This window comes from Drosophila mauritiana, chromosome 3L (genome assembly GCF_004382145.1).
Source record: "Drosophila mauritiana strain mau12 chromosome 3L, ASM438214v1, whole genome shotgun sequence".
In the NCBI taxonomy this organism is placed as follows: Eukaryota; Metazoa; Arthropoda; class Insecta; order Diptera; family Drosophilidae; genus Drosophila; species Drosophila mauritiana.
The window spans coordinates 20,359,280-20,384,701 of NC_046669.1; the positions used below are offsets into that span (position 1 = coordinate 20,359,280).

The window sequence follows — 25,422 nt, forward strand, 5'->3', positions numbered from 1 at the left end:
TTAACAACGAATTTTCGCAAAAATGCAAACTGCGCTCAGCAACAGGAAGCTGCGCGAACAACAAGTAGACAGAATGTTCGTTGACACGAAACTGATAAGCCGGCCGACCGCAGTAACATCGATGGGCTAACAAGTCGAAAACATCGAGGTTCAAGGACCCTTGGGGGAGATTTGCATTCCAAATTTCAGTCTGCCATGCAATGGATTTTTTCCAATTTTAAATGGCCAACATTATTCATGTGCAGGGGACTTAAGAACCATTATAAGCCAATATGCCAGGTTATTTATCGTTTGATTGAGCCAGATTAAGCGCTTTAAATGTTCGGAAATATAGTCATTCACTGGAATTTTTAATCATAGTTCGCCACTCTTAGAAATATTTTACTGTAAACTTTTTTACTTTATAAAACCATCAACTAAAAGTAATGTTAGAATTTCTTGATATTGTTTCGTTCCTAATAACATTGAGAAGCGCAGAGAGGGGTGCTAATCTGTTATTATTAATTAACTGCCAACAGAGTTCTTTACAGAGTTCTCTTTGTCACATTTGTGAAATAAATCAATCTTCAGCACAATTTTTCAATAAAATATTCTGTTTTATTTAAGCAAACTAAAAATTAACAAAATGGTTTAAACATTGCTTAGTTAATTAATCTACTATATACATGCATATTGCTAAATTAGGCAAACATTAGACTGCATTACAGTATTACACAGCAGAGGGTCAAGCGGTCTCTCTGAATCTAAGATAACTTAAACGTAGACTAGACCATTAATTTAACTACGCACTAAGCCGATTGGAAGAATCGCGTGTAACGCTATAGGGAAGCACTTGGAAGTGTTGGAATTGCAAGACCTACAGCTACAGTATTACTTATACCATTAGGAAGCACATCTGTCCAGCGGGAAGCTGCTCAATACATACATACATATATACAAAGAACCTTTCGTTGATCGAATACCATAAGCTTAATGTTAAATCACAGTGGCGAGATTTGATTTTGACGCCTGCCCCATCGGTTCACAACCGACCCAGTGCAGACGTGCGCCTGCAACAGCCAAATAGGATCCCCAGGGATCTCGGATCGCGATCATCCAGTTCATCTGGGCGGGCAGAAGCTGAAGTAGGGGAAGAGCTGGCAGTGCAGGGAGTAGAAGCGCTTGGGATCGGTCTTCATATCGAAGCCGTCCACCTTGATCACGTTCCACTGGTTTTTCATGTGGGCATAGCTGAAGGACACCTGGTCCTGGAACGTATCCTGGCGTATGAACTCCATGGGCTCCAAGTGCGAGTGGAAGTTGTCCACCACGGTTAGAGGGACTTTCAGAAGGTGTTCTGTATATAAAATAATACATATAAGTTCAGGGTCGTTTTGGCTTACTCCGCACAAACTCACCAATAATAAAACCCATTGTGACATCATCCGGAAAACGTATCTTGTCGCCAATGCTGATAAACTTGCCGCCACCTGCTATGGGTAGCATTTTTAAAGTCAGGGCTCGACTGAGGCAGAAGCCAGCGCCGCCAGTGGCGAACCAGAAGGTTATCTTCTTGTTTGTTGTCGTGTTCTTCTGCAGGTCGAAAGAAAGAGGAGAAGAGGGCCAAGATTAACGGAAGAACTGGTTCATGAATGGGTAGCCCAAAAAAATGAGGATGACTAAACCAAAGGCTAAACCCAAATAAATATCCTTTTTTCTCCTCGTCTTATTTCTGGTTTTTGGCAATGGCCCAGAGAAAATTGACTCGAAATGAAAACCAAAAAAAAGCTTAATACCGAAACGTGGCTTGATTAATTGACCATGTAAATGGACATGTGCGAGCTGGAAACTTAATACATGGGTCTGGACCAAAAGTAAGCCGAGACTCGACAGGATCTTTCTCCCGCAAATGAAGCGTAAAGTTTGGGGTTTTTTAATTATGCACGCTGCTGCGATCAGGGCTGGATTGGTTTGGTGTGCCAGATTTTGAATGGACTTCTGAGCACGCAGTTTACCTGGTTGCTTTGGCTCACATCCCTGGCAAACCTGGCTAAGCCGATAAAACTATGGCCTGCACATTCATTACGGGATCAGCTCGCGGTATTTCAAATGGATCGGACTGGAAAACGGGTTCAAATTCGGACTCAAACTGGGACTCGTATACAGACGCTGCTGCTGCTATTGCTATTGCTATTGCTGTTACTCTTTTGCCGCGCCAGATGATATCGGTTATTAATGATAGCTTGCGCTGGCAGCTGGAAGCCAAATGGCGGCATAGACAAATGGCCCTGGTGGTAACATAAATAACGGCCACGGTTCGGCTTTTGGGCCGGGCCAGAAGATGGAGAAAGGCGATCGCAGCCAGGCTTGTAATTACGAACTATATAGGAAAATATGCAGAAATAACTGGCATTTGCACTTACGCTGTCCAAGTGGATCTCCAGCGGCGACGAGATGCTCGGCTTGCCCAGATACCAATCCACACTGGGGCTATACTCGTCCAGCAGTTTGACCAGCCTCGGCACATTGACATAGTTGTCATCGTCGAAGTGACAGAACCACCTGGAAAACAGTAACAGAGTTAAGCACATTCGAATTCAAGTTCACTTAAACTAAAATTCTATATTTCTTTTAAATATTTAAACAATTAAAGACGCGTAAAAATGCCAGCTCACGTGGATTTAACCCTAGAGGAAATGACCAGGATTGCTTTGGGTGTCCCTGAGTTGACCCACGTAAATGTGGCTGTACTCCAAAGTCTTTTGAATGTCCTTCTCAAGAAACTGAACTGTCAGAATGATATGGTAAGGATTAGTGGCTTCGAGGGCAAGTGTATGGAACGCATTCTGGAGCAATCCAAAATATCTCCACTGCCCTTCGACGTGGAGGCAATTGTTCCAATTTCCGAGCATTTGGACAAAGTTCAAGAGTTGGACAAACGCATCAAGAAGCTGGAGTGCCAGTTGGAGTGTCACTTTCAGCAGATTCGCATTTGCAACAAGGCCAAGGACAAGAAGTACAAGATCAACCAGGCCGAACAGTACGCCTCTCCTTGCGAGGATCTGTGCACCGTTTGCGACGAGGACAACAAGATCGCCTGCAGTCTGCTGGCCAACATGGACTTCATGAAAAAGCTGATGCGACGCATAGCCACCCCGATTCTGGACCAAATGGAGGAGGTCAGCCACACGCTGGAGAAGTTCTACCTCACACTTCAGTCATTTCTTAAGCAAACCGAAGCTCTATTTAACCGTTTGGAAATAGTCAAGCAATGTGTGGTGGAGATCGAAGGTCTGAGGGCTCTTGTTCAAGAATACAACCTTACTTTTCTGGGAACCATGGAGGAACTGCAGGATATGCTGGACAGCAAGCTGGATAAGGTGCACATGCCTGCGCTTAAGAAGTATATACGAGATCGTTTCGATGATATAGATCGCCGGCTGAGGATGATTGAGGAAAAGGATGCATGTCCCAGGGCCGCTGGATTTATCAATACGGGGCTAGCTTGTCTATCCTGCAATAGTCCCAAAGTGGGTGTCGACGTCGGTCCTCAAACCATGGGACTATTCCCGGACGCTCCGGTCAGGCACATGCCTCCCAAGTTGACTGGATCACCGGTCACTTGCCAGAAGATCGTGGTCTGTAGATCCGTGGAGAAGGAACCCACCCTAATGGTGCGGGTAAACAACCTTGATCTGAGTGTCCTCTCCCAACGTCTTGCTCGTCCTGCCTCGGGCAAAGTCTGCAAGTTGCCCGAAGCTAATGACGCCATCTATGGCGTTCGTAATTCCTGTATATCCGGCCAGGACCACTAGCCAGTACAACCTACTGCTGGTCGCCATCCAAATCGATTAGTTTCCGCAATAAAGAATACAACTCAAGGCTGTGTCCGTTAAGCCGCATATAAAAAGTGCACTAATTTATATTGCAATTACCCGGGTTGAAGGTAAGAGCTATGTCTGCAAACTCCGATAAAGATCTCAAGTCCACGAGTGCAGCTGCAGATTTTATAGTGACAAACGATCAGCCATATCCGGTAGCCCACGGTGGACTAATGATGGCATTAAGCGGCAGCTGAAAGGTCCGCGCTGACCATCATTATCGTAGGCTTCGCTATGGGTGCAGTTCCCCGTTCGTCGAGGGGATCCCCTTGAATAAGATATTGGTAACGCGGGAATTTACTTGGATTCCGAACAGGGGAGGCTCGATAAAGAGAAATTTGCAAGTTACACACTATGGAATTCCGGGTAATCAGATTTAGTACGCTTTCTGCTTATATTTCAGTTGTGATAGTTTAGTGGAGATTAACATGAATGGCTATTAAGGGGAAGTCGGACCTTCTAGAAGCTAATACACATAAGATCTTTTTTTAAATGGTTCAAAAGAAATGTATGTTTCTTTTCATGTCTAGGGTATCATCTTCTTCGACTAGCCAAGTACATTTCTGAGGATTCGCGACTTTCGTCGAGCTCGTAAGTATTCAATAAAATCGAATCGAATCTTGGAGGATTGGCTTGTCTTGGTTTCCTTGTCGTTGCGTCTGTTGGGTAATTTAATATAATTTTTATTGCATAAGACTAGAGTAGACAAGGAGGTGGAGTTCGTGTGTGGTACTCAGATAGTAGATGCTACTCCCAGAGCCTGGCATTCATAAATTGCCTGGCTGGATGATGTTGCTGCTGTTGTCTACGACTTTGGCTGCTGTTGCGGCTGCCACATGCGATACCTGTGCGAAAAGGCCGCAACTCCCCGAGTTTTAACAACCTCTTTATGCCATCCTACATCTATGTCTTGCTCACCCCAACCCTTAGATTCTTCGTGAGGCATAAAAATGCGCGTTTAATTTGCTTAATTATGCACAGAGCACAGCCCCTCTGTTTTTTAGTTCCCCGTATAGTTTATTTCATAGGCAGCCGCTTTCCCTGCCTCCAAATTGAAATCTAAACGCTGGTTTATGTTCGATGTCGTTTAATTAACGCCAGTCCCCCTCTTTGATTTCATTGGCATTTATGAAAATGTTTTCATTCGGTGGTTCTTTCGATTCGGGTTATCAATTAGGGGATCGCTGATGGTGGCTTTTCTCCGATTCTCCGTGTCGAACACTGTTTGTTTATTTTGGGTTTGCCGGCTCTGTCTGTTTCTTTGTTTTTCTCTGCATCGGATTGCACTACAATGCACTGAGAGAAAATAAAATGTTTCACAGAAACTGTCACTGCTTGTGAGGCTTGTAGGCTTTTATATAAAAGCAATAAAAGTCCCTGATTGTTACGACTTAAGAGTGGTTTAAATTCACACTAAATCAAACTATTTTAAATAATTTCATTAATACTCAGGAAAGCCTTTTTAACTATCTTCAAACATCCTGAGCATTTCTGCCAGTGCATCGGAGTGTGTGGCCGTTGGCCGAGTAAAACTGAAATGCGAAACGAGTGCACACTTTAGTTTATTTCCATAGCAGTTTTTCCAATTATTCGCGCTGCTGCAGCAGCAGCTGCTGCCATATAGCATATAGCATATGTACATAGCTATAGGATTAACCGATGCTGATGTGGGCAGATTTCGATCAGTTCGCCAGCTGGGCTCTTTCCTCAAAACCCCCAGCCCGGCCCACACTTTAACCCCCTTTCACCCACTAAAACATAAGGAAAAAAGTTCAGAAAAAAAGAAGTAAAAAAGCTGGCGGGGCGTTGGCGGCTGCGTAGTCATTCCACATTGCAGGCGAAATGAGTTTATGTCTGGGGCCACAATAAAAAATGATTGACGGGGCACTTCAAGTCGGCCAAAGGAGATATATCTGGAGTTGCAGGCAGGCTGCCCAAAAGACGCGGGCTTAATAGATTTCGCATTAAGAGAGCGGCAAGGCAACTTAGTAACGAACGAGCGTGCAAGCCGCGCTAAAAGTATTTTGACAGCCGGCCAAAGATAATCGATCGCCAAAAACCTCGTCAGACCACGATGACGAACTGATTTCATTCGGTTTCTGTTTCTGTTCATGTTTTGTTTTTCGACTTCTCGACTCCATTTCAGGAATGAGGCCCGGACAGGCTCGCCTGCAATTAGCAATAAGTCAGCTGCCATCTGCCCGAGCAGCAGATACAGAAAGTATCTTTCGGTCTCGAGTTTCGCGGATTGATACAAATCAATGTGTCATTTATGCACGTCTGTGGGGGCAGACAACATGATATTTACATTAAGCGGCAGTCCGACCACTCAAATCAACCGAAATGTTTGCCTCATTAACGGACTGCATCGAGAGTCGAAAAGGGAAATTAATCTTTGGCTGTTAATGCAGCTAGCGATGCTTTCGATGCACCGGGAAAACAGGATTTCGTGTGTAAATGGATACTTTCATTTATGGCAAGAGCTATAAAATGATGCTTTTATTTCGACAAGCCAGTTGCAGTAAACTTAAGGTGCAATAAGTAAAATATATGTCTGCTTTAATGTGCAGTTACAAATTCATAGAATAAAATCAATAATATTATTTATGATCGTATTAATAGCTACCTTGAGGCAGTGTCATGATTGTATTTCAATATTAGTTATTATTATTTTATAGTTTTTTGTAATGATTAGGTAGTTAAAAGGATTTATTAAATATTTTGTTATATATGTTATTTTAAATTAGTTTTTTTTATTTAATTTTAGTACATTTTCTTCTGTGCACCCGAATGAGTCAGATATTTACGAAGCTGTGCGCCTGCGCATCTACAAGGCATTTCTCTTTGGCGGCTGGACAAACAATTGAAAGGCATTTGTCAACTGGCGTCTCCTCCGCGGTTGACAAAGCAAATCATTAATTCTGGGACAGCGGAGCTGTATCTTTGTATCTATATATCTTGTGGATGCGCGCACTTGAGCCCGCAAATTGAAGGCAATTGCCGGCGATTATGCGAATTTCTGTGGGTGTGAGTGTAAGTGAGTTGGCGAGAGGCGCTAATTGAAATGTAGAGCAAAGCAACGCAAGTCCACTTCCCGGATGTGGAGTAGCAATTGCATTTCCTAGTCCAACTCCAATATGCATATGCATACATGTTGCTGCCACTGTTGCAATTGCAGTGAAATTGCCTGTTTCCGCTGCCACAATTCCGACAAAGATTTGAGCACATTTTTTTTATATTTCTCATGTGGCGACACAATGTCAACAAATGCATTTTGCGTTCTCCCTTTCACCATGGAATCAATTGAATAATTGGGATTGTTGTGGTGGTTCTGCCACAAGTGGCAGATAAATGAAATTGATGCGTTTCTAAGCGGCAAGAAGGGGAAGTGTTGGCGGTCGCCCCTTAAAGGAAAAACTGTTTAGCTTCACACGCATCTCCTCACTCTCTCTATAAATAGCTGCCCCTGGCCGCAAAAACCGTGGAAAAGAGGGAAAAGTTTCTCACACATTGCAGCCAACATAAGCATCTGTATTTCCCCACTCACATGTGTAGGCAACCCTCCAGCCAAGAAAGTGCATTAGTGGCATCAAACCGCGATTAAAACTGTCGCAGCCATAGATGGATATACGAATGCGAGTGCGAGTGGCTCTATTATTTTATGGCTCAATGTGGGATTAACCCCAAGTCGGTGCGGCTGGGTGAAAGGGTCCGCCGTCGCCGCCTGCCCTGGGAAATTTCCTTGATGAACCGTATCGAAAACCGAGCGAATCCAATTCCCACGCACCCACAGACTTTTGGAGTAACATGCAGCAGCATTTACATTAACATCATCATCATCGGCCGGGGCTTGATTGATGCACCCCAAGCCGATCCTTCGGCACCATTTCTTGTGTGCCCCATTTACTTTTTATGCTGTGAATATTACGCATATTACGTGTTGTAATTATACCCCGAAAAGAGGCGCTCTTATTATGTCAAAATGTTGATTACGAAACGTGCTCGGTCGAGAGAGTATCCGTGAGATGCGAATGAACGGCGAGATGCGGGGCAACCTCGGATTGCAATCAGATAAGTGCCCGTTTATACAATTGCCTGACAAGTTTCGCCAGCCACATTAGGTGTGGCCGGCACAAGGCGCACACCCAAGTCAGCCAAGAGATAAATAAGAACCTGAGACAAATAAATCGAAAGAGATTAGGTCAGGCAGCTTTGAGATCGGAATTCAGCGGCGAGAAAACACACAAAACTAATTAATAAAATACCCCGGGATTGGGCCCTAAGCCAAAGGCAAATGTCGCGCACAGTGGGGCACAGGGAACCTTTGGCGCCTCCGTGGCCTGGAATTTCTATACGCTCATATAGTATAATTGATGATTGCTGCTGCTGTCGGTTTTGGTGGGAGTTCCAATGGAGTCTTGACTGGCAGGCCAGGTCATCGCCTAGTTGTCTGTCTCTCTATGACTTGCAGTTGCTATTGTTGCTGCTGTAATTTTAATTAAATTGCACTAATTGTTTGGTATTATAATGGATACCCAACACCGACAAGCAGCAGCAGCAGCAGCAGCAACAGCAGCAACGGCGGCAACAGCAACTGCAATTAGCCATTCAAGGCGAGCGAAAGGCGTTCCTCCAGCCAGCGCACAGTGGGGCAAATAATTCATGTTTTATGGCAAATAAATTTACATTCGCAATTAAAAGCAACTTGCTGGATTCGCATTTAATAGTGCTACTTTTGAACGGGACGCCCCACGGTTGCCAAAACCGATTGCGAGCAACATGTTGCTGCCGTGCGTAAGAGTCGTTCAGCGGCAGCAGCAACATTCGGTTGTAAAAAGCATGGGGGCAGTAACAGCAAGCAGCAAAGCAGCGTGGCATAATTGCCAGTTCGAATGCACGTTAATTAACCTCTTTTTCATGTTGTGCTCGGGTTTTTCTTTGGCCAGGCTGGGATTTCGCTGTTGCTGCCTGTTGCCTGCCGGCTCTTAAACGTTGCCAATCAGCCAGAAGGATGCCTGGACAGTTTCCTGTGCCACCTGATACCATTTCATATCTCTTTTAGTCTCATTTCTGCCTTCTTACTCGCTGGAGACTGGGACCCACCAGCGGCAGCAGCCAAAGCCACAGCGGCCTCATCTTGCTCATAACTGCACATTTTCATTGCTGGCCATTTATTTTGTTTCAACAATTTGTTGTAGTGCCTGTTGCCGTGGCTATTGATTGCATGCTCCGCGCTCGCATAATGACAGTTTCAAGTTCTAAGCCAAAACGGCAAGTCAACTTAAGATGAAAGCCAGACCAGCCAGCCCAGCCAGCCCAGCCATCCCATCCCAATCCATCCCATGCCGGCTCGTCTCATTGCAGCACCAAGCCCAGCTAGTCTCGTCATCCTCATCATCTGAAGTCCAAGCATGTCCAAGTTGTTCTAGATTTCTTGGCCGCTGCTAGAGTTGCTGCTGCTTTTGCTGTGCCCAGCGTAATTACAAATAAGCAAAAAAAGAGAGAAATATAAAGGAGGGAAGAATTTCTAGGCTGCTCCTTTGGGCGCTAGTTGAAGTGTCTTTTCTGGTCCGCTCCTCTTTCTTCTCGGACTGCGGTCGCTGGACAAGTTTTGAGTGGATGTTGCTGCTGCGTCTTAATTGCGCAAATTAGAACGCATGGCAGCTGCAGCACAGTGCCCGAGCAGTGCACCGGGAACCGGAGAACTGGGTGTTTGTATTGCCCATGGATAGAATGATGGGCTTCTCCTGCGGTCGCTTATTAAAAGCATTAAAGTCTATTATTACAGCAACAGCTAACCACAAGGAGTCATTGCTCTCGCTCAAGTTGTACAGCAGAATCGAGCACCCAACGAGCATTAAGCCCTGTAAATATGACAACATTTTAGGGGATCCAGTCGAGATGCTGCTGCTGCTCCTTTTGCCGCAGATGCAACTTGCAACATGACCTCTTAACTCAACAGCAAACGCCATAATTCTGCGTGAAATTGAAGCTGAGCACACGTATGGATATCCAATCAAGGGGAAATTACACACCGAAGACATTTACATACATGGAGTTTCAGCCTCAATATCGTTTCTCTTACATAAACTTCTACTTGAGCATTTCCTCCAATAAAGGTGCCTACATAAGCATCGCATCTTTTAGGTCGCTAAATACCAACTTTTTATTTCCACGATAGATATTACCTATCATAACTATGTTTAATCTATAGTTTCTACTTACTTCTTGCCACTCTCCAGGAAGACATCCAGTTCGGCGGACATTTTGCAGCAAAGCGCCTTGCGAAAATGGCCCTGTGAGCATTTCGTGTTGATGAGATGGCCCTCTGCAAGGAGAAAAGAGGATGAGAAGGGAAACAAGGTGAAAAGGCTGATAAAGATTGGTAATTAAGCGGGCCAAAACAAGAAACAGAAGGAGCCGATTGTCGGTGGTTGGTGGCCGTGGGCCCACTTCTATGTTAATTAACCAAAAGACCAGGCTTCGCAGCCCCAGAACGAACAGTAGCTTGTTAGTCGAGAATGCCGCTCATATCCAGCGGATACATTTTGTATCGTTTGACAGCCGCCGCCGCCGCCACAGATAAAGATGCCAGAACAAAAAAAAAATAAAAGCAAACAAAAAAGCATAAAAAGCGCAAAAGCAGAGCAACGCACAAAAACTTTTGCGCCTTAATTGGATGAAAATTGTTGAAATATTTAAACACAAGACAACTGGGGGACTGGAACTTATCCTTTGTCCAGCCAGCTCTGCACATAACTCAAAATCCCCGAGCGTGTTTAGCCGAATCCTTTTGGCCTAATCAAAATACCAAAATGGCTCTGCATGTCTGCATCCGAGGCTGTGTGCGAAACTTGAGATCTTCTTGGGTTCTTAAGTTCTGAGTTTTCTGTCTGCGGCGTTCTACATCCTCGCTCCACTGTCTGCTGGAGTATGCAAAATGGAAATACAATTTTTTGAGCGAAATTGAAATTTGAACTTTTTTTAATTAAACCCCAAGAAAATCGAAGCGCAGCCCAGGCTGCAATTCAATTAAAATGCGGGTGAGTGATGAAGCTTCCTCACTCGCTATGCTCCCCTATGGGATATGGAATTTATAAACTTTAATCGGTTTTCGGTTGGTCCAGACAGTGGCCAATATTAGGCGGTGCCGGTGGGCGTGGCACTTGGCTGATGTGAAACTTAATTGAGAACGGACAAACCGAAGGCAACGGATTGAAAAGGCAAGGGATCGGGTTGATTTTTTTCGGGCTCCGAATCGGGATCGAAAGGTAAGAGGTCGGTCGGTTCGTCGGTCGGTGTTTGGCCAGGTATAAGGCTGTTCTTCTTTTGTGATAAATTCGATTTTCTCCCTCGCTTGAAAATATAATTTTTGGGGAAAAAAAATCATCACGATGGAATCGGTTCAATAACTAATGGCTTCCTCTACTCACTTGTCTTCTCCTGGTAGTAGTGATCATCGGTGTCCGTGAAGAACCAGGTCTGCAAAATAGAGGAGAGAGAATCAAAAGTTAGTCAATCGATATTTGCATAATTGTGGTTCATGTAAATTACAAGAAACCGTAGCATGGGAAACTTTGTAGTCAACAGCCTACTCATTTGACTCTTCAGACGACGGCATAATTATTCAAACACAAAAAAACGCGTTTGGTCAGCAGCTTTTACAAGAAAGCGTCCGGCAATCAGATAAGAAAATTCCCACACACCCTGCTGTCTTCAAAAGCGGTCCAAGAAATAACTCAAGCAAAAAGGCCCACAGAAGAAGCGTCTTTTTATGCATCGCTGACTGCGGTAGGGTTCTGAATTCTCAGGAGGTAGTTCACAGTATTCGCCGCTCATTAGTGGCTTTCTCCAGCCCAAGCCAACCCATCGAGCCGCAAAATCTATTTCGCGACATTGCCCCAAGGGATTGTGTGTTTTTGGTCCTAATAAATTTGTTACTCGAACAACTCAATTGGCTCCAGTTTTCCCTTAATAACTTTTTGCCTGTGCCTTTGTGTCAAATCAGGCGAAAATCGCTTTAAAGCTTTGACAAGCACACGAACGGGGCTATATAGCTGTTGTTGTTAGCCATGTTGCTGTTGGCCATGTAGCTGTCGTCGTTTTGCGAAGTAAGAGGCACGGCAACAACTTGGGCAAACAATACGCCCGCTCCACAAGCATTTTGAGCAACGACTTGTAACAGTTAGAAAGTCAACGTTTGCCAGTTCGCCTCCACTTGGAGTCGGAGCTGGAGTTCTTTATCCACAACATTGGAAGGCACACACATCCAGCACACCAGCACACCGAGCACTCCGGCAGCACCAGCAACATCGTCGTCTGCTGAATTTTCATGGATTTTTACGAGATTTTCTTTTTTTCCAGCTCACTTTTTCCACTTTTTTCTTTTGAGAGAGTCGTCGGGATGCTTCCCCGCTTTGGGGCGAAAAATGTTAACACCATGTTGCCGGCTTGTTGTTGCAAGTTGCTCCTATTGTTGCTGGTGTTGTTGGTGTTGCAGATGCTGCAGTTGCTGCAAAGCTGCTGCGCTGCAGTTGCAGTCCGCACTTGACTAGCTTTTAATTTATGTGACTGTTCCAACTGTTGACAAACAGCATTACAACGTGTTTCGCAAATTTATGGCGAAACTTGGCCGCTCTGATGGAAGTGTCCCATAAATAGAGTTCTTTAGAACGCCAAGTTAATTGAAAGGAGCGATTGGAAATGCGAATCCGAACAAATCAGGGAGTAACAGTGTCTCTTGAGAGAGTAGAGAAGGCAAACCTCTGAAGATTGAATGAAAAAGTATATTGAATTGAAAATAGACGGGCTTGGAAGCCAACGAGCGCTATCTAAACACCCTACTATCATCGTATTATCTAAAATTTTTGCAAAACATGTCATTTAAAGATATCGTACAGACTTGTTGTTCGATTAATGTACTCTTGTAAATCGCTTAAAATCCAGACGAAGTATATTGAGTTCATAAATTTGGCCAACACTCGGTGGCGGAAATCTGCAGAGTTTTGCTGGATTTTCATGGCGTGGCATGCACTCAATTGGAACGAAGCGATTGCCACAACAATTCGTTATGTTTTCGGCGCCCAAGAGGGAAAAAGCCAACAGTTAAATAGGCGGCCCAGGAAAAGCACAAGCCAAACACCACGCCAGCTGGCCAACTTCAGTTTTAGCCGTTGTTTCAGTTGACGTTGCTGTTGCTGTAGCTGCAGCTCCACTTGGCCAACACAGAGCAAAAGCCGCAACAAGCAATGCATTTTCAATGGCGTCTGCGTTTCTAACTGCAGCTGCGGGCCAAAGGCAACTGTGGCCAACCATTTGGACAAACCATTGAAGCATTTTTGGCCGCTGGCTCTTGCCGTCCTCTTACCAATGGGCTTTGTTTTTTCTCGGTCGCGCTAAAATTTAATGCCCACCCTAGCCAGAAACCCCGCAGCACCTTCCAATCCGTCCAGTCCTCACCTGGAAAAGCACGTGGGGTGCGGTCAGCTAGCCGCGCATTTGGTCTGCGGTTGCAGCTGGCCTTACATCTAGACCAGGCCCAAACCGAACCAGCCAACGAACCGGCGGCTTTGTCTGCAGTTTTCTGCATTGGGCTGGCCGAAGCCGAAGGAAAATACTCAAAATTATAATGTATGAGCAGGGGGCGTGGACAATGGATATGCTTTCCCAAAAAATCGTCCAATGCACCTCGAAGTCCAAGTGAAAGTTGTGCCAAAATGAATAGTCTCAGGATGTGACTAATTTCGTCGAGACTGCCAATAAAGCTGCCGCTAGTTGAGGGGAAATGGATTTATTGATCGATTTTAGGAAGTTACCCGTTACCAAACTAATAAAAAACCCATCAAACCTAGATGGCCAAATTTCGGGCCATATTAATTCAACCAATGCCGCTTTGGGTGGTGATAAAAGGTTATACATCTTTGTTTTTGTGTAATAACTTTGTGGTGAATTTACATTTTTATGACAAATCCAGAGAAGTTCGACAAGAATGACAATTTACCACATACTATTTTATGTGTTTTCAATAAAATAGCATAAGTTACAACTCTATCTCTTGGCAATGCGTTTGATTAATTTAAGGGGCTGCCTAACACTCAATCTTGAACATAAACACTTGATTACAAACTGAAGATAATTTATCAGGGGGCACCTACAAGAAATCACTTTAAAAACCATAATTTATTCTCAAGAAGTCATACCCCTTCGTAGACGTAAGTGCTTCCCATAACTATAGGCTCATCAGCAAAGCTACGCACACGTATCGCTCAATTCAGGAAGCGACCACAAGATTCTGGGCGTTTCGCATTTTGCGTAATCTTCTCCAGCTACAAAAACCACAAGGCCTGGGATTTTAATTATGGGTTTTTGGGTTTTCTCTCTTTTCGGTTTTTGGGCTTGACCCTCCCCCGAAAACACCTGCTGACCCTGGGCCCTGGAATCTTTCTACACCTCAAGAGCCATTGGCCCTGGGCAACTCTGAGTGTTAAATGCTCAGAAGAGACACAGAAACAAGCAAATGAATCAATTACCTGATTTGTTGTGAGTCAAAGCAACGCTCTGAAATCGAACAGAGGAGGTATTCCACTCAGCATTCAATTAATGCGATGGCAAAGTGATTAAGAGCCAATCAACCGGCACATTTTGAATTCGAATTCGAATCGAATTCTCCGCTGTCCTGTGGATCAACAGAACATGCCATATATGTATATGAGATATGTGAATGCAAATGTGTTCGCAGCACAAATATGAAATGTGACAACGAGAACCATTAAAGAGGAAGTTGCATGCGGGCCTTTGAGGGTTAAAAAGCGAGATGAGTTGGGTGGGCGGGTTGGTATGATGGATGGACATCTGACGAAATTGTGTCGCCGCCAGCGGGCAAAAAGCAGCAACAATTGAAATTCCAATTTATTGCGAATTGAATTCAATTGAAGAGCATTGAGAGCACAACTCAAACAGAGCAAAGGCCTCGCAAAAGTTCAGGCACGGGCTGTTACTATATGATAACCCACGAATGGGTATGAATGCGCATCATACAGTCGGCTTAAGTAGCCAGAGATTAGAAGATAAACAACAATGCACAAAAACGAATGCTTAACCCATTTTCAAATCATGTATTCATGACTTTTCAAGTTTAGGATTCTCAATATTGATTAAAAGAGATAAACCCAATCCATACCCAGATTTGGTGTACCTTATATGGCGATTAAGTTTCCAAAAATATATATCTCATGCTTTTTAGGGCTTTATTAACTTGTATAAGCTTTTGAGCGTCATGTCCCACTGTGTGGAACAACTGCTCCATAAACATTCGTTTGGTTTTGTATTCTATCTCGTGCGTTGGCGGCACACTTTCTGTACGACTATTGTCATTAATTGGCCTTTGATTGGCATTGCATGCTCATACACATTATTCCGAATACGCATCTGAATCCAAATCAAAACGAAACAGCTCGAATAAAAGCTTAAATACTTAAACAACGAGATCGGACCAAGTGCGGATGGCAGTTCCGTTCGTTCCGTTCGTTATGAGCAGCTGCCACAACCAGATATGCAGTGCTTCATACAGTGGGCCTTCTGGTGATTCATCATTGGGCCCTGGACAGGAATGGCTGTCAACGTCAAAGAACCATGAACTAGGAACCGACCGAGAACCATGTGCTGCAAACTCAGAGCCGTGTTCAAGCTCAGAGTAGCGACATTAAAGCGCAGAAATGCCAGCAAAGGAGCCGAGTTAATGAGATTTAAGCCGCAACTCTGGGACATGGCGCGTTTTGAATTTAATAGCCACCACTGGCGAGCGGCGTCACCAAAAAAAGAAACCCCAAAGAATATCAGCACCGAGTGGTCTAACTGAGTTTTACGACATTGTTTTTCCAGGGAGCCGGCGAGCAACTACATGTGAGCCTAATAAAATGCGACGAGCTTTAAAGAAATCTTGTTTTTCCACAGAATCAACGAGAAAAAAATGAAGCTAACTGGTTCCGTTTCCATGCGGATCAATCAAACAATAAGTCAGGCAGCCAAAACTGAAGCTTCATTAAAAGGAAATGTTCGATCTAGACAAGCAAATCGAGACAACCACCCACAGGAACACTCCGTGGACAAGCTGTCAGTCCGTGTTCGCCGATCTATCCGTGGATTCGGATTCCCAGATCCAGAGATTCAGTGATCCAGTGCTGACATTTGACATGCGTCCGCTGCCCCAACAAATGAGGCACAGACTTCTGCGATTGCTGCCACTGTGGGTTGCATGCAAATCGGAGCTGCCTCGGAAAAACTGGAAAACTGGTAGCCGAAGCCAGTGCAGGTCGAGGCAAAAGTCAGTGGAAAACATACAAGCGGGAATAAAAACGAAAATGCAAAACGATTTCCCTCCTTGTCTTAGCCGCATTGGGCATTCAATCAAAGTCGAGCTGCTGTTGCGGCTCTCCATTTTTGGCCAAAACTGTTTACAGTAATTTATGCTCATTTGTAAGCATGAAAAATTTGAATCATTCATCAAACGTCCGACAAACGATGGCGGAAAAGGGGGGTATTGTCAAGTACCAGATCTCTCGATCTTTAATGGTAAATTCGGCTGCCGCTATTCGAGTGATATATTGACCTCTAAAAGCTTGGTAACATGGCTTACTTCTAAAGTAGTACTTTCTTTTAGGATTTCTATTGGTGGTCAAAAGTAAACTATAGTAAAACCGATTTACTTACTAATTTTTCTGTATTTCTTTACTAATACGAATATCTTTACCTTTAGTTCTCACCTATTTCTTAAATAAACTTTAGGTGGATAATACCAAATACTGCCTTAATCGTCGGTAAACGTTGCTCCCCACGGATATCTTGGATTGTTGGTGTACGCATTCCCCAGAAAAGGAAGAGTACCCACCACTTGTGATCCCCATTCCGAGCCATCTGGAAAAACAAGCTCAGCATTGATTCGACATCGGGTTCGCCAAGTCAGGCTTTGCCCTTTTATGGGCGCTGGCTTGACAACAACACACAAAACATTAATCAACGGCAACAACAAAAACAATGACAAGAGCAACAAAAGCAGCAACAATAATAACAACAGCAGCTGCTGCAACTAGCAATTACAACAAATTGTTTTCAAACGCTGCTGCCTGCGCAGCCAATCAAATCGAACGCAACTTTGAGTTGTTGCCTGTCGCTGCTCCACATTGCTGTTAACCACAGAGCAAATGACGTGCAACAACATGGGGCACAGATTTTCCATCAAAATAATTGGCCAAAACCGAAAGAAAATCGAGGAAAAAGATGAGAGTAGCTGGCCAATTGTTGCCGGCGATATGTTGCTCCCGCTGTTGCTGCTGTGAAATGTTGCAAGCGCACAGAACCGACTTATGTTGCATGTTGCACGGTGAATGTTTCTCAAGCGGTTAGTTTGGTGTGGAAATTGTGGCAGCCAATCGATGGCGATAACAGTTTCCCCCAAAAAAAAAGAAAAAAATAGGAAGAAACTTTAAAGTTTAAAACGCACTTTTATTTTTAAGCTCCTTTCCGCTCCCGAGGGGTTTGCAAATATGAAGAAAAAAACCCCTTTTATTGCTGTTGCTGGTGGAAACGTGCTCGTCAAGCATTTTTACAATTTTCCAAAAGGTACTGAACACACACACACACGTGCATATTCCCTCGGGGGTTATTTATTTGTGTTTTCGGTTCATGTTTTTTTTCCCCTTTATTTTTGTGACGTGGTGATGTTGCTGCTTGGCTGCAATGCCAGTCAGGAACGTCAAATGGAGGGGACGAGTGTGTAAACAATAACAAAACACATTTGTGACGCGTGATTTTGCATAAGTTGGCACTTGGTTCCTCCGACGTTATTGCTGCCACAACAGCAACCAAGCCGAACAATGACTACAATAAATATCCTTTCACCACATGAAGCCCCTTTGACCGCACGAAATTCGATTATATTTCGGTTTAGCAGCTTAGCAGTTTAGCACTCAATGAAATCATAAACAAAAGCGATCGTTTTGGCAAAGAAAAAACAAATGCTATTAGCCGTATTCGTAGTCGGTAAGCTCCGAATGAATGAAGACATTTTTATGGCCAATTAAGCGACCGCCAAAAAAAGAATCATAAATCGCCAGACATTAAATTAGCCAAAGGAATCAAATCAATTCCCGCCAGCTTAAAAACTCATTATGCAAATTGGCCAAGCCCAAGCCTGAGTTGCCAAATCGTTGCCAGCAGATCGCGTCCAACCTTTGGAGCTCACCCCACTTAGCCAATTGTCGCCCACCCGCCGACCTGGCAGCAAATTAGCTCCAGCTAATCGGAGATCGATAGATCGATGTGGCACACTCACCTGATCGCGGGCCAATTGGAACCAGGTCTTGATGATCAACGCCAGCCGGGTGTCGTGATAGTTCTTCGTCGTCTTCACGCTGATGAAAATGTCATCCAACTCGGTGACCGGCGGCTGGGGTGTCGCAGTCACCGCTCTTTGGGACAGATCGCGGAGCAGTTCCCCATTGCGGCTCCTTCTGGCCAATTCTGTTAGCAGCGTGGCCGTGGGCCGCTCACTGACCTCGATGTCGCTGAAGTTGAAGCTGCGTATATCCTTGCGGATTATGACGGTGGTGGGGGAGGCGGCCAGAGCTCCAGCCCCCGGCTGAGTGGGCGTGGAGGACTGCACGTAGTCCTGGAGCAGCTGGTCGCGGTGTGTGGTCACGGCTTCGCTAGCAAGGGCATCCACCTGGCTGTGCGGCACCTGCAGAGAGAGAAAACTCGTTAGACTTATTTGTGATAAGTACATATAAGTAAACTATAAAATAGATATTTAGTTAAAATGTTGTAAATATTAAGAGAAGGCACCCTATTCCTTTTGACCAAAATCTAAAACGCTTGTGTTATAAGAAAAATATCGTCTTTTTTCCCAGTGCCAGCCGGAAGAAATATAGCAAGTGGCGTGGGGTTAATGTAAATTTGTTGTGTAAATCGCACGTAGGGCAATAAAAAGATGAAGACGCCCCCGCTCTATCGGAGACACTCAACTCGAACTCGAACTGGGACGGGGACTGGGACTGGGACTGGGGACTCCCACTCCTCGCCAGATCCAACTTCGGGCATTTTCACCTGGCAAACAAAGGCGAACTTCAATGGCAAACAACAATGGCAAACAAATGAGCGGCAGCAGGCAGAATAAACAACGGCAACACCACCATAAACGCTGAGTAAGAGCAAACAAACTGGGATCGGGATTGGTATTGGGATTGGGATTGGGATTGTAACCGGGGATCGGGATTGGGATTGGGATCGGAATAGGGATGGTTAGAGGAAGACCAGAAACCCACTGAGATTGCTTTGAGTCGGAGTGAACAGCTTGATTAATTTCCACTGATAACAGGTTCATTTGCTTTTGTTGTCGGCGATTCTTCAATTGCTCTTCTTTGAGATTTTCCCCCATTGCTCGTTTTAATGGCCCTCCACGAAAATGGGGACAGGTGGGGCGTGGAGTTTCGCCTCGATTGAGCCGGAGATAAAGGTCGAGTGTTCGTCTGCTCGAATGGGAAATACCTTGGGCGAAAGACAGCCCAGTTCTAACACTATATGCAAATCGTAGGGCAACTTCCGCTATAAATCTAAGCTCTAGCTCCAGCTTCCCCGCTTTGTACCGGCATAAAAAAGAAGAGATTTCTTTTTGGAACCCGCTGGCTTATATTGCTTCACACGATATTGTCTCGTTGATAGCCCGTCCACAAGTTGGGCTCATAGAATTTTATTGCCGCACGATCGACAGCCAAACGGTGTTCAATATAATGGCAGCTCCCTAATGAGGAAATCGGGAGTGAGACGATGACAGTGGCAGGTGTAAACTGCCGTCGACGCCGATGGGAAGCCGAAACTCAAAACCCGAAGCAATTAAATTGCTGAAATATTAATTTGGCTGCGCAGAAATCGCGAGTATGGGAAATCGCACTGGAGATTTGCTCAAGAAAGATAGCAAAGAAGTCGTGACTTGAGTGAGGGATTCGGCTTAAAGCGAAAACAGTGAAAGCCACTTGGTTATATAACGCAGAGAACGCCTCTTTCAATTAAGCGGGTTCCGTAAATTCAAGGTTTGGATCGGATTAGAATGTGCGCCAGTTTTCCAATCCCCGACATGATGCAAGTGGCTTAACCGTACAAGTATGCAAATCAAGTACACGGACTACGGACTATGAAAACAGCAATGCCTTGTGACACTTTTGTGGGATTTGCGAATTACTCGAACGTGATGAAACTGAACAAGCACCGATAGAGATACAAATGCACACACAGCTACAGTTGCGGATTCTGATTCAGATTCAGCTGGAGATACATAAACACGTGTGGCCATATATGCAGGCCGCCTGCGCATTTTGACAACTATAAGATACAAAATACAATAAAACAAATCGAAGCAAAAACATTAAAAACTTTTAGAAAAGAATACCAAAAAAGCTACTTGTCCAATATGTAAGCAAGAACTTTATAAGGAATATAATTTCGGCAAACTTCCCTTGCTTCATTATTCTTTTCTATTAGAACTCAAATTTTTTCTTCGAATGTACAGCCTACAACATTCAAGTACCGGGTGAAAGGTGATTCAATAGATATAAAGCCAAACCCAAATCCCAAAACAAATTTAACACGGTCCGCACAATAGCAACAGCTGCCCCCCACCACGCCCACTCGAATGACTAATGCTTCATTAGCCGCGTGATTAATATGTTTATAAACATTTCCATGTCAATTAATAACGAGCAAACCATAAGAATCGAGCGAAGAGGTGCGAGTGAATAATATGAAAGGGCGCCAAATGGAATCTACCCCTCTCTGGCGACCTTTGTGAAGATTAATTGAGTTAAACTCAGGTCGCCATAACGGAAAGCATAAATCAGCGAAATCGAACAAATCAAAGGCATTCCCCAAAAAATGCAATCAGAACCGTTCGTTCGTTCGCCTCCAGCTGGGCGAGCGGGAAAATCTTCATTAAATGCTGTTTAACAATATTATCCGTAAGATACGAATCTAAGATAAGATACACATAACAACAGCAGCAGCAGCTCAGCAGCCCAGCAGTCAGGCATCCGAGCATCCAGGCTCAATTAAGCGACCACCAAAAGATACCCAGATACCCAGATATGGGTATCTTTTACTCGGTTGCCCAGCTGCAGATACTACTCCTTTTATCAGGCGCCTTCCGCGGCTTAATGTCGTCAACTTTTTCGGGCTGATTACGTGAGCGGCGGGCAGAAGGAGGGCTTTGTGGATCGAGGGGCCACGGAAAGGTAGCTGCAACCAGCTGCATCAAGTTGGCCATGGGAAGTGAGGAGCAAGCACCTGCTTTTGGCCTGGCCAAAAACAGGAATCACATCATCATCATCATCTTCGTGGTCTTTGTCTCTCGGGCTGACTCGAAGGCTTCTTGTGGCTGTTGCTTTCCTCAAGCTGATTTGCATGCTCCTCAGCTCAGGAGTTTGTTAATGTTATTATGTATTTACCATGCACTCCGAAAAAATATTTGAAAATCCATACTGGCCAATAAATTCGGATACTTTAGAAGAAGAATTAGATGTCATTACAGAAGAAATCTTTATTGTGCAAGTTCATATTTCATAAATGCACGTAAGTAATCTACTATCCATATCGATGTGTCATCGGTAAGCTGATCCCAGTGTAGCCACAGCAAACTACTCAAATCAATCAGCGACTGATGGCCATTTGGCGCGCCACTTTAAAGAAATTCATAAACAAGCAAATCGTTTGACGATTATTATTCATTTCGTTTCATTTATGATTTATGCGTCAGCAACACGCGACATGCCAACCTGGCGACCTGGCGACGTGAGCTGCAACTGGACATGAGACATCAGATACTGGGAACCTTGGATAGGCAGGGTTGTGGGGCTGTTGGAGACCCCCCTGATGACAATCCCCACCCAATTTCGAAATTATTGCTTTATCAGGCGAATGCCAAGCCCAGTTTAGCGCGAGTATGTGTCCAGTCAACTGTTTAGCTGCTCAACAGTTCGAAGAATCGAGCCAAGCCACGTCAAGTCAACAAGCAGCAATTTTTGCGCAACATTTAGGAACAAAAAGAGAACACTCATATACGAGGTACGAAAAGAATTAAGCAAATTGTACGTGGCATGCAGTTTTTAAACTGGGACAAGTCACAGACCTCCGATGGAACAGAACTTCAATTGAAAAGACCAACAAGAGCAACAAGAACAAACAACAACACAGCAGTTGTCGACAGTTTTTTATCCGGCTCAGCATTTAGTAGTGCGATGTGTGTGTAGCACTAATTCCTGCCAAGTTTCCGGTTAGCCCCAGAACACAAAAAAAAAGAGTAGAGCAACTGGAAGAGCCACAACGTCAACAGCATTGTCCGAATTAAAACAACATAAAGTTTTTAATTACACCAGCAGCAGCATGCGAAAACATTACAGGGGAGCCTCCACAAACTCGCCTCGAAGTTGGGCAATTGAGTTGCAAATTGGGGAGCCGGAAGGTGGTGGGGGGGCAAAGGGGATTACATGGATATTTTTGAGGATGCTGCAGCTGATTCAATTATGAGCTCTTAACTCTGTTGCCAGCGGCTCGAATCACTGATATTGTGAAAATTGTAAGCCTTAGTTAGGGAGCTTTGTCAGTTGAAGGTATAACTACAGCATTCATTTTACAAAAATCGAACTATATAAAGAAATGTTGCAAGAAAACGTTGAGAACACTGTATCTGTATCTGATTAGAAATATTTGTACTATTTTCATATTGCGTCGTTTCATTTGAAGTTTATGAAATATGATAATCCTAGAAGGTTGACACATAGTTCGAATTTCAAGGGTTCTAAAAATAGCCTCTTCACATAAAACCCTGCCAAAAAGTGTTTGCAATGCAATAGGAGGCTAAGTAAGAAAATTCCCACGGACCTCAACTATTTGTTATCTGTGATGCAACTGACAAGGTTCTCCCACTGGACGAGTCCATTGAGATTCACCTCCTTGCGATCCCCCTCGCAGCCCACACGTTGGTAATATTAGCACACAATATTTTATTACACAAAAATTTATGCAAAAACCAAGAGTAAGAAGAGAACAATAACAAATGGGCAGAGCAGACAGGGCTCAGAACCCTGACAGGCCCTGGAATCAGCCATCTGAAAGCTTTGGCGACGCTCCGCCGACGGCAAACCAAGAAATTCAGGAACGGCTGACTGGATCTCGGTAATCGAAACTGGGAATACTCTTGTGGGGATCGAACAGTATTGGGGATTTTCAAAAATATATTCCAAGACCGCCTAATGGTTTGATTTTAGGATAATCGATACTGCTATCACATCTTTGAACATCAACTTCAACAGAATTACATTCTCTTATCCTTGAATCGAATATAAGCTTAATCGGAAAAAACCAAATAAATTCAGGATTATATTTCCATTTTAGAAACATACCTCTAAGCTAGACACTACCTATACCAACTTCTGCACAAATTCTAAAGCAACCAAGACTTTAGTTCCAAATATATTCCCTGTGATACCGATCCCAATTCAATCACCAATCGTAGGGTATATCCTTTTAAACTGCTTCTCCGCCAACATTTGTCCTTAATTATGATACCCCCTATTAGGGTATAAAAGCGCAAAAAGCCAAGCACCGAAACTGTTTTATATGCAAGGCAAGGGCGTAAAAGGTTTTTTAACGGCCAAAGCCGGACGTTCGACGCATGCGCAGCTGCAAAACTCAAACCGCCGGCGTTGATTTATGAAAGTGCACGAATCGACGTCGATCGGGATCGGAATCAAAGGGGGATAATGCAAATTGCCTGGCCTTTGCAGCTTTGCAACTTATGCAGATCAGTGCGGAGCACACACGTATGACAGTTTCGCAGCGCTAACAACACCCACGCAAGCTGGATTATGTCGCCCACTCGAACTCGCAACTCACTTGGATGCCCGGATATCCGTAGGCGCTCTGGTAGAGCAGTAGGGTCATGTAGACGACGGCGACGGCTAACATCATGGCTTGCAGGATTCGCTTGAAACGTTGCGGTGGCGAGAGCACAGTCAGGCTCATCATACGGTTACGGACCACTACGCGCACATCGAAGCACCGCCGATTCGATCACTGGGTAGGTTTTATATTCCAATATTAGCTGGTTCTTTTCCTGGATCGTATGAATTCTGCTCGATTTCTGAAATTACGATTTCTTGAGTTATTTTCGATTTCGATCTCGCAGCACGCGCGCACTGACGTCTTGCTTGTGGCAAGCTTGAAAAGCAACTGATTGTGGTTGCGCGATTCGCTCTTCTGTTCTTCCAGCGAAAATCGTAAACAAAACAAAAACCAGAAAGACCAGTAAGCGGTGAGAGTAGCGAGAGAGAAAGAGAGAGAGAGAGAAATCCCTTTGAGCTGCTCCAATTGGAAACGTTAGCTCCAATGGGAGCAGCTGGCGCTCTCTCCGATCGCACTCGCTCTCATTCTCTCTCTTTAGCTTGTGCCACAGTAGCTGCCGAAGGCAATTTTCATGTGCTCGTGTGTCGACCCCCACTCCGCCCACTTCTGATCGGAATCGGGGATTCGGAATCGTGTAAGGCAGCCTTTGAAGGTCCCTTTTCCAGTTGGCGGGCGTATCCTTAAAGTAAACATAGCTCAACTGACTTGGCAGCGCTCCAAATGCGGTGACTTCTTGGCTATGTCATATATACCCCCACTCACCTCCTAACTACCCTGCCACGCCCCACCGCCCCTCGGCGACGACAATTCCATTAAAAGTTGTACGTTGTCACTTTGCGTTAACTTATCTGTGGAGCATGTTGTGCGATCGCATTTTTATTGTCGCCATTGTCTCTCGCTCTCTCCATCGCTCTTTCGCCCGGCTTCCTTACCCTGCCCACACAGGGAAGCCTACACACTCCAAAATCATACACTTGGAACAATAAGGGCAAGCTTTAAACTTCATTTAAACATTCTAGTTACCATTGAATGTGCTATAACCTTTCAAAACTATTTGGATAAGTGGTTTAAATATAGTTAGAAATTATATTCAAGGAGAAGTAATTATTTTATTATTATACAAATTAATGCATTCCTTATAAAATTATTTTAATCTACTAACTTCTATATCCCTTACTCGCTCCGTGCATCAAATGCATCCACTCACGTGCGTCGGCAGCGTTCTGCGACGTTTCTTTGTCGCTCGGTTTTTGTGTAGCACTTGGCCTGCTCCCCACTTAACAATGCTTTGCATGCCGGGCACCATCCAGTATCTTCCCGTTCCACTGCTCCTCCTGCTGCTCTCAGCCCATTCAGCTCGATCCCATCCCATCCCAATCCGAATCTCATCCTGCTCCTCACCAGCTTGTCATATTCCATGTTTGTGGCGGCGACAAAAGCTTTTGCGGCCGCCTCTGCCTGCGTCGACTGCGCTGCCCGCACAATCAGCAACTCGGCATCTTGTTCGCTGTCCCTTTGTGCGCCTTTCGCCTGAACTGCATTAAGCAGAGTCGGCTGTGCACCGCAAGAAAATACTGAATTTATATTTAATTCGGTAAAAGATAGCATGAAAATGCAA

General features: G+C 44.5%; 2 protein-coding genes across 2 annotated transcripts; one reads left to right on the top strand and one right to left on the bottom strand.

The window, feature by feature from the left end:
* Nucleotides 1-575: 575 nt before the first annotated feature.
* On the bottom strand, nt 576-24,132 carry LOC117139592 (fringe glycosyltransferase). Its single transcript, XM_033302007.1, has 7 exons — nt 23,796-24,132; nt 18,190-18,594; nt 11,294-11,342; nt 10,086-10,188; nt 2,403-2,541; nt 1,398-1,572; nt 576-1,336 (listed from the first exon to the last, which is right to left on the bottom strand). Exons 1-7 carry the CDS (start codon nt 23,925-23,927, stop codon nt 1,101-1,103), a joined length of 1,239 nt encoding a protein of 412 aa, XP_033157898.1. The 5' UTR covers nt 23,928-24,132; the 3' UTR covers nt 576-1,100.
* LOC117139593 lies at nt 2,578-4,034 on the top strand. Its single transcript, XM_033302008.1, has one exon. The coding sequence runs from the start codon at nt 2,643-2,645 to the stop codon at nt 3,792-3,794; it is 1,152 nt and encodes a 383-aa protein (XP_033157899.1). The 5' UTR covers nt 2,578-2,642; the 3' UTR covers nt 3,795-4,034.
* Nucleotides 24,133-25,422: the final 1,290 nt, after the last annotated feature.

Coding starts and splice junctions, on each gene's coding strand:
- LOC117139593 (XM_033302008.1), top strand. CDS start 2,643: ATGCCAGCTCACGTGGATTTAACCCTAGAGGAAATGACCAGGATTGCT.
- LOC117139592 (XM_033302007.1), bottom strand. CDS start 23,927: ATGATGAGCCTGACTGTGCTCTCGCCACCGCAACGTTTCAAGCGAATC. Junction 1,573..2,402: donor TGGAGATCCACTTGGACAGC/GTAAGTGCAAAT, acceptor TTCGACCTGCAG/AAGAACACGACAACAAACAA. Junction 1,337..1,397: donor CACAATGGGTTTTATTATTG/GTGAGTTTGTGC, acceptor TTTTATATACAG/AACACCTTCTGAAAGTCCCT.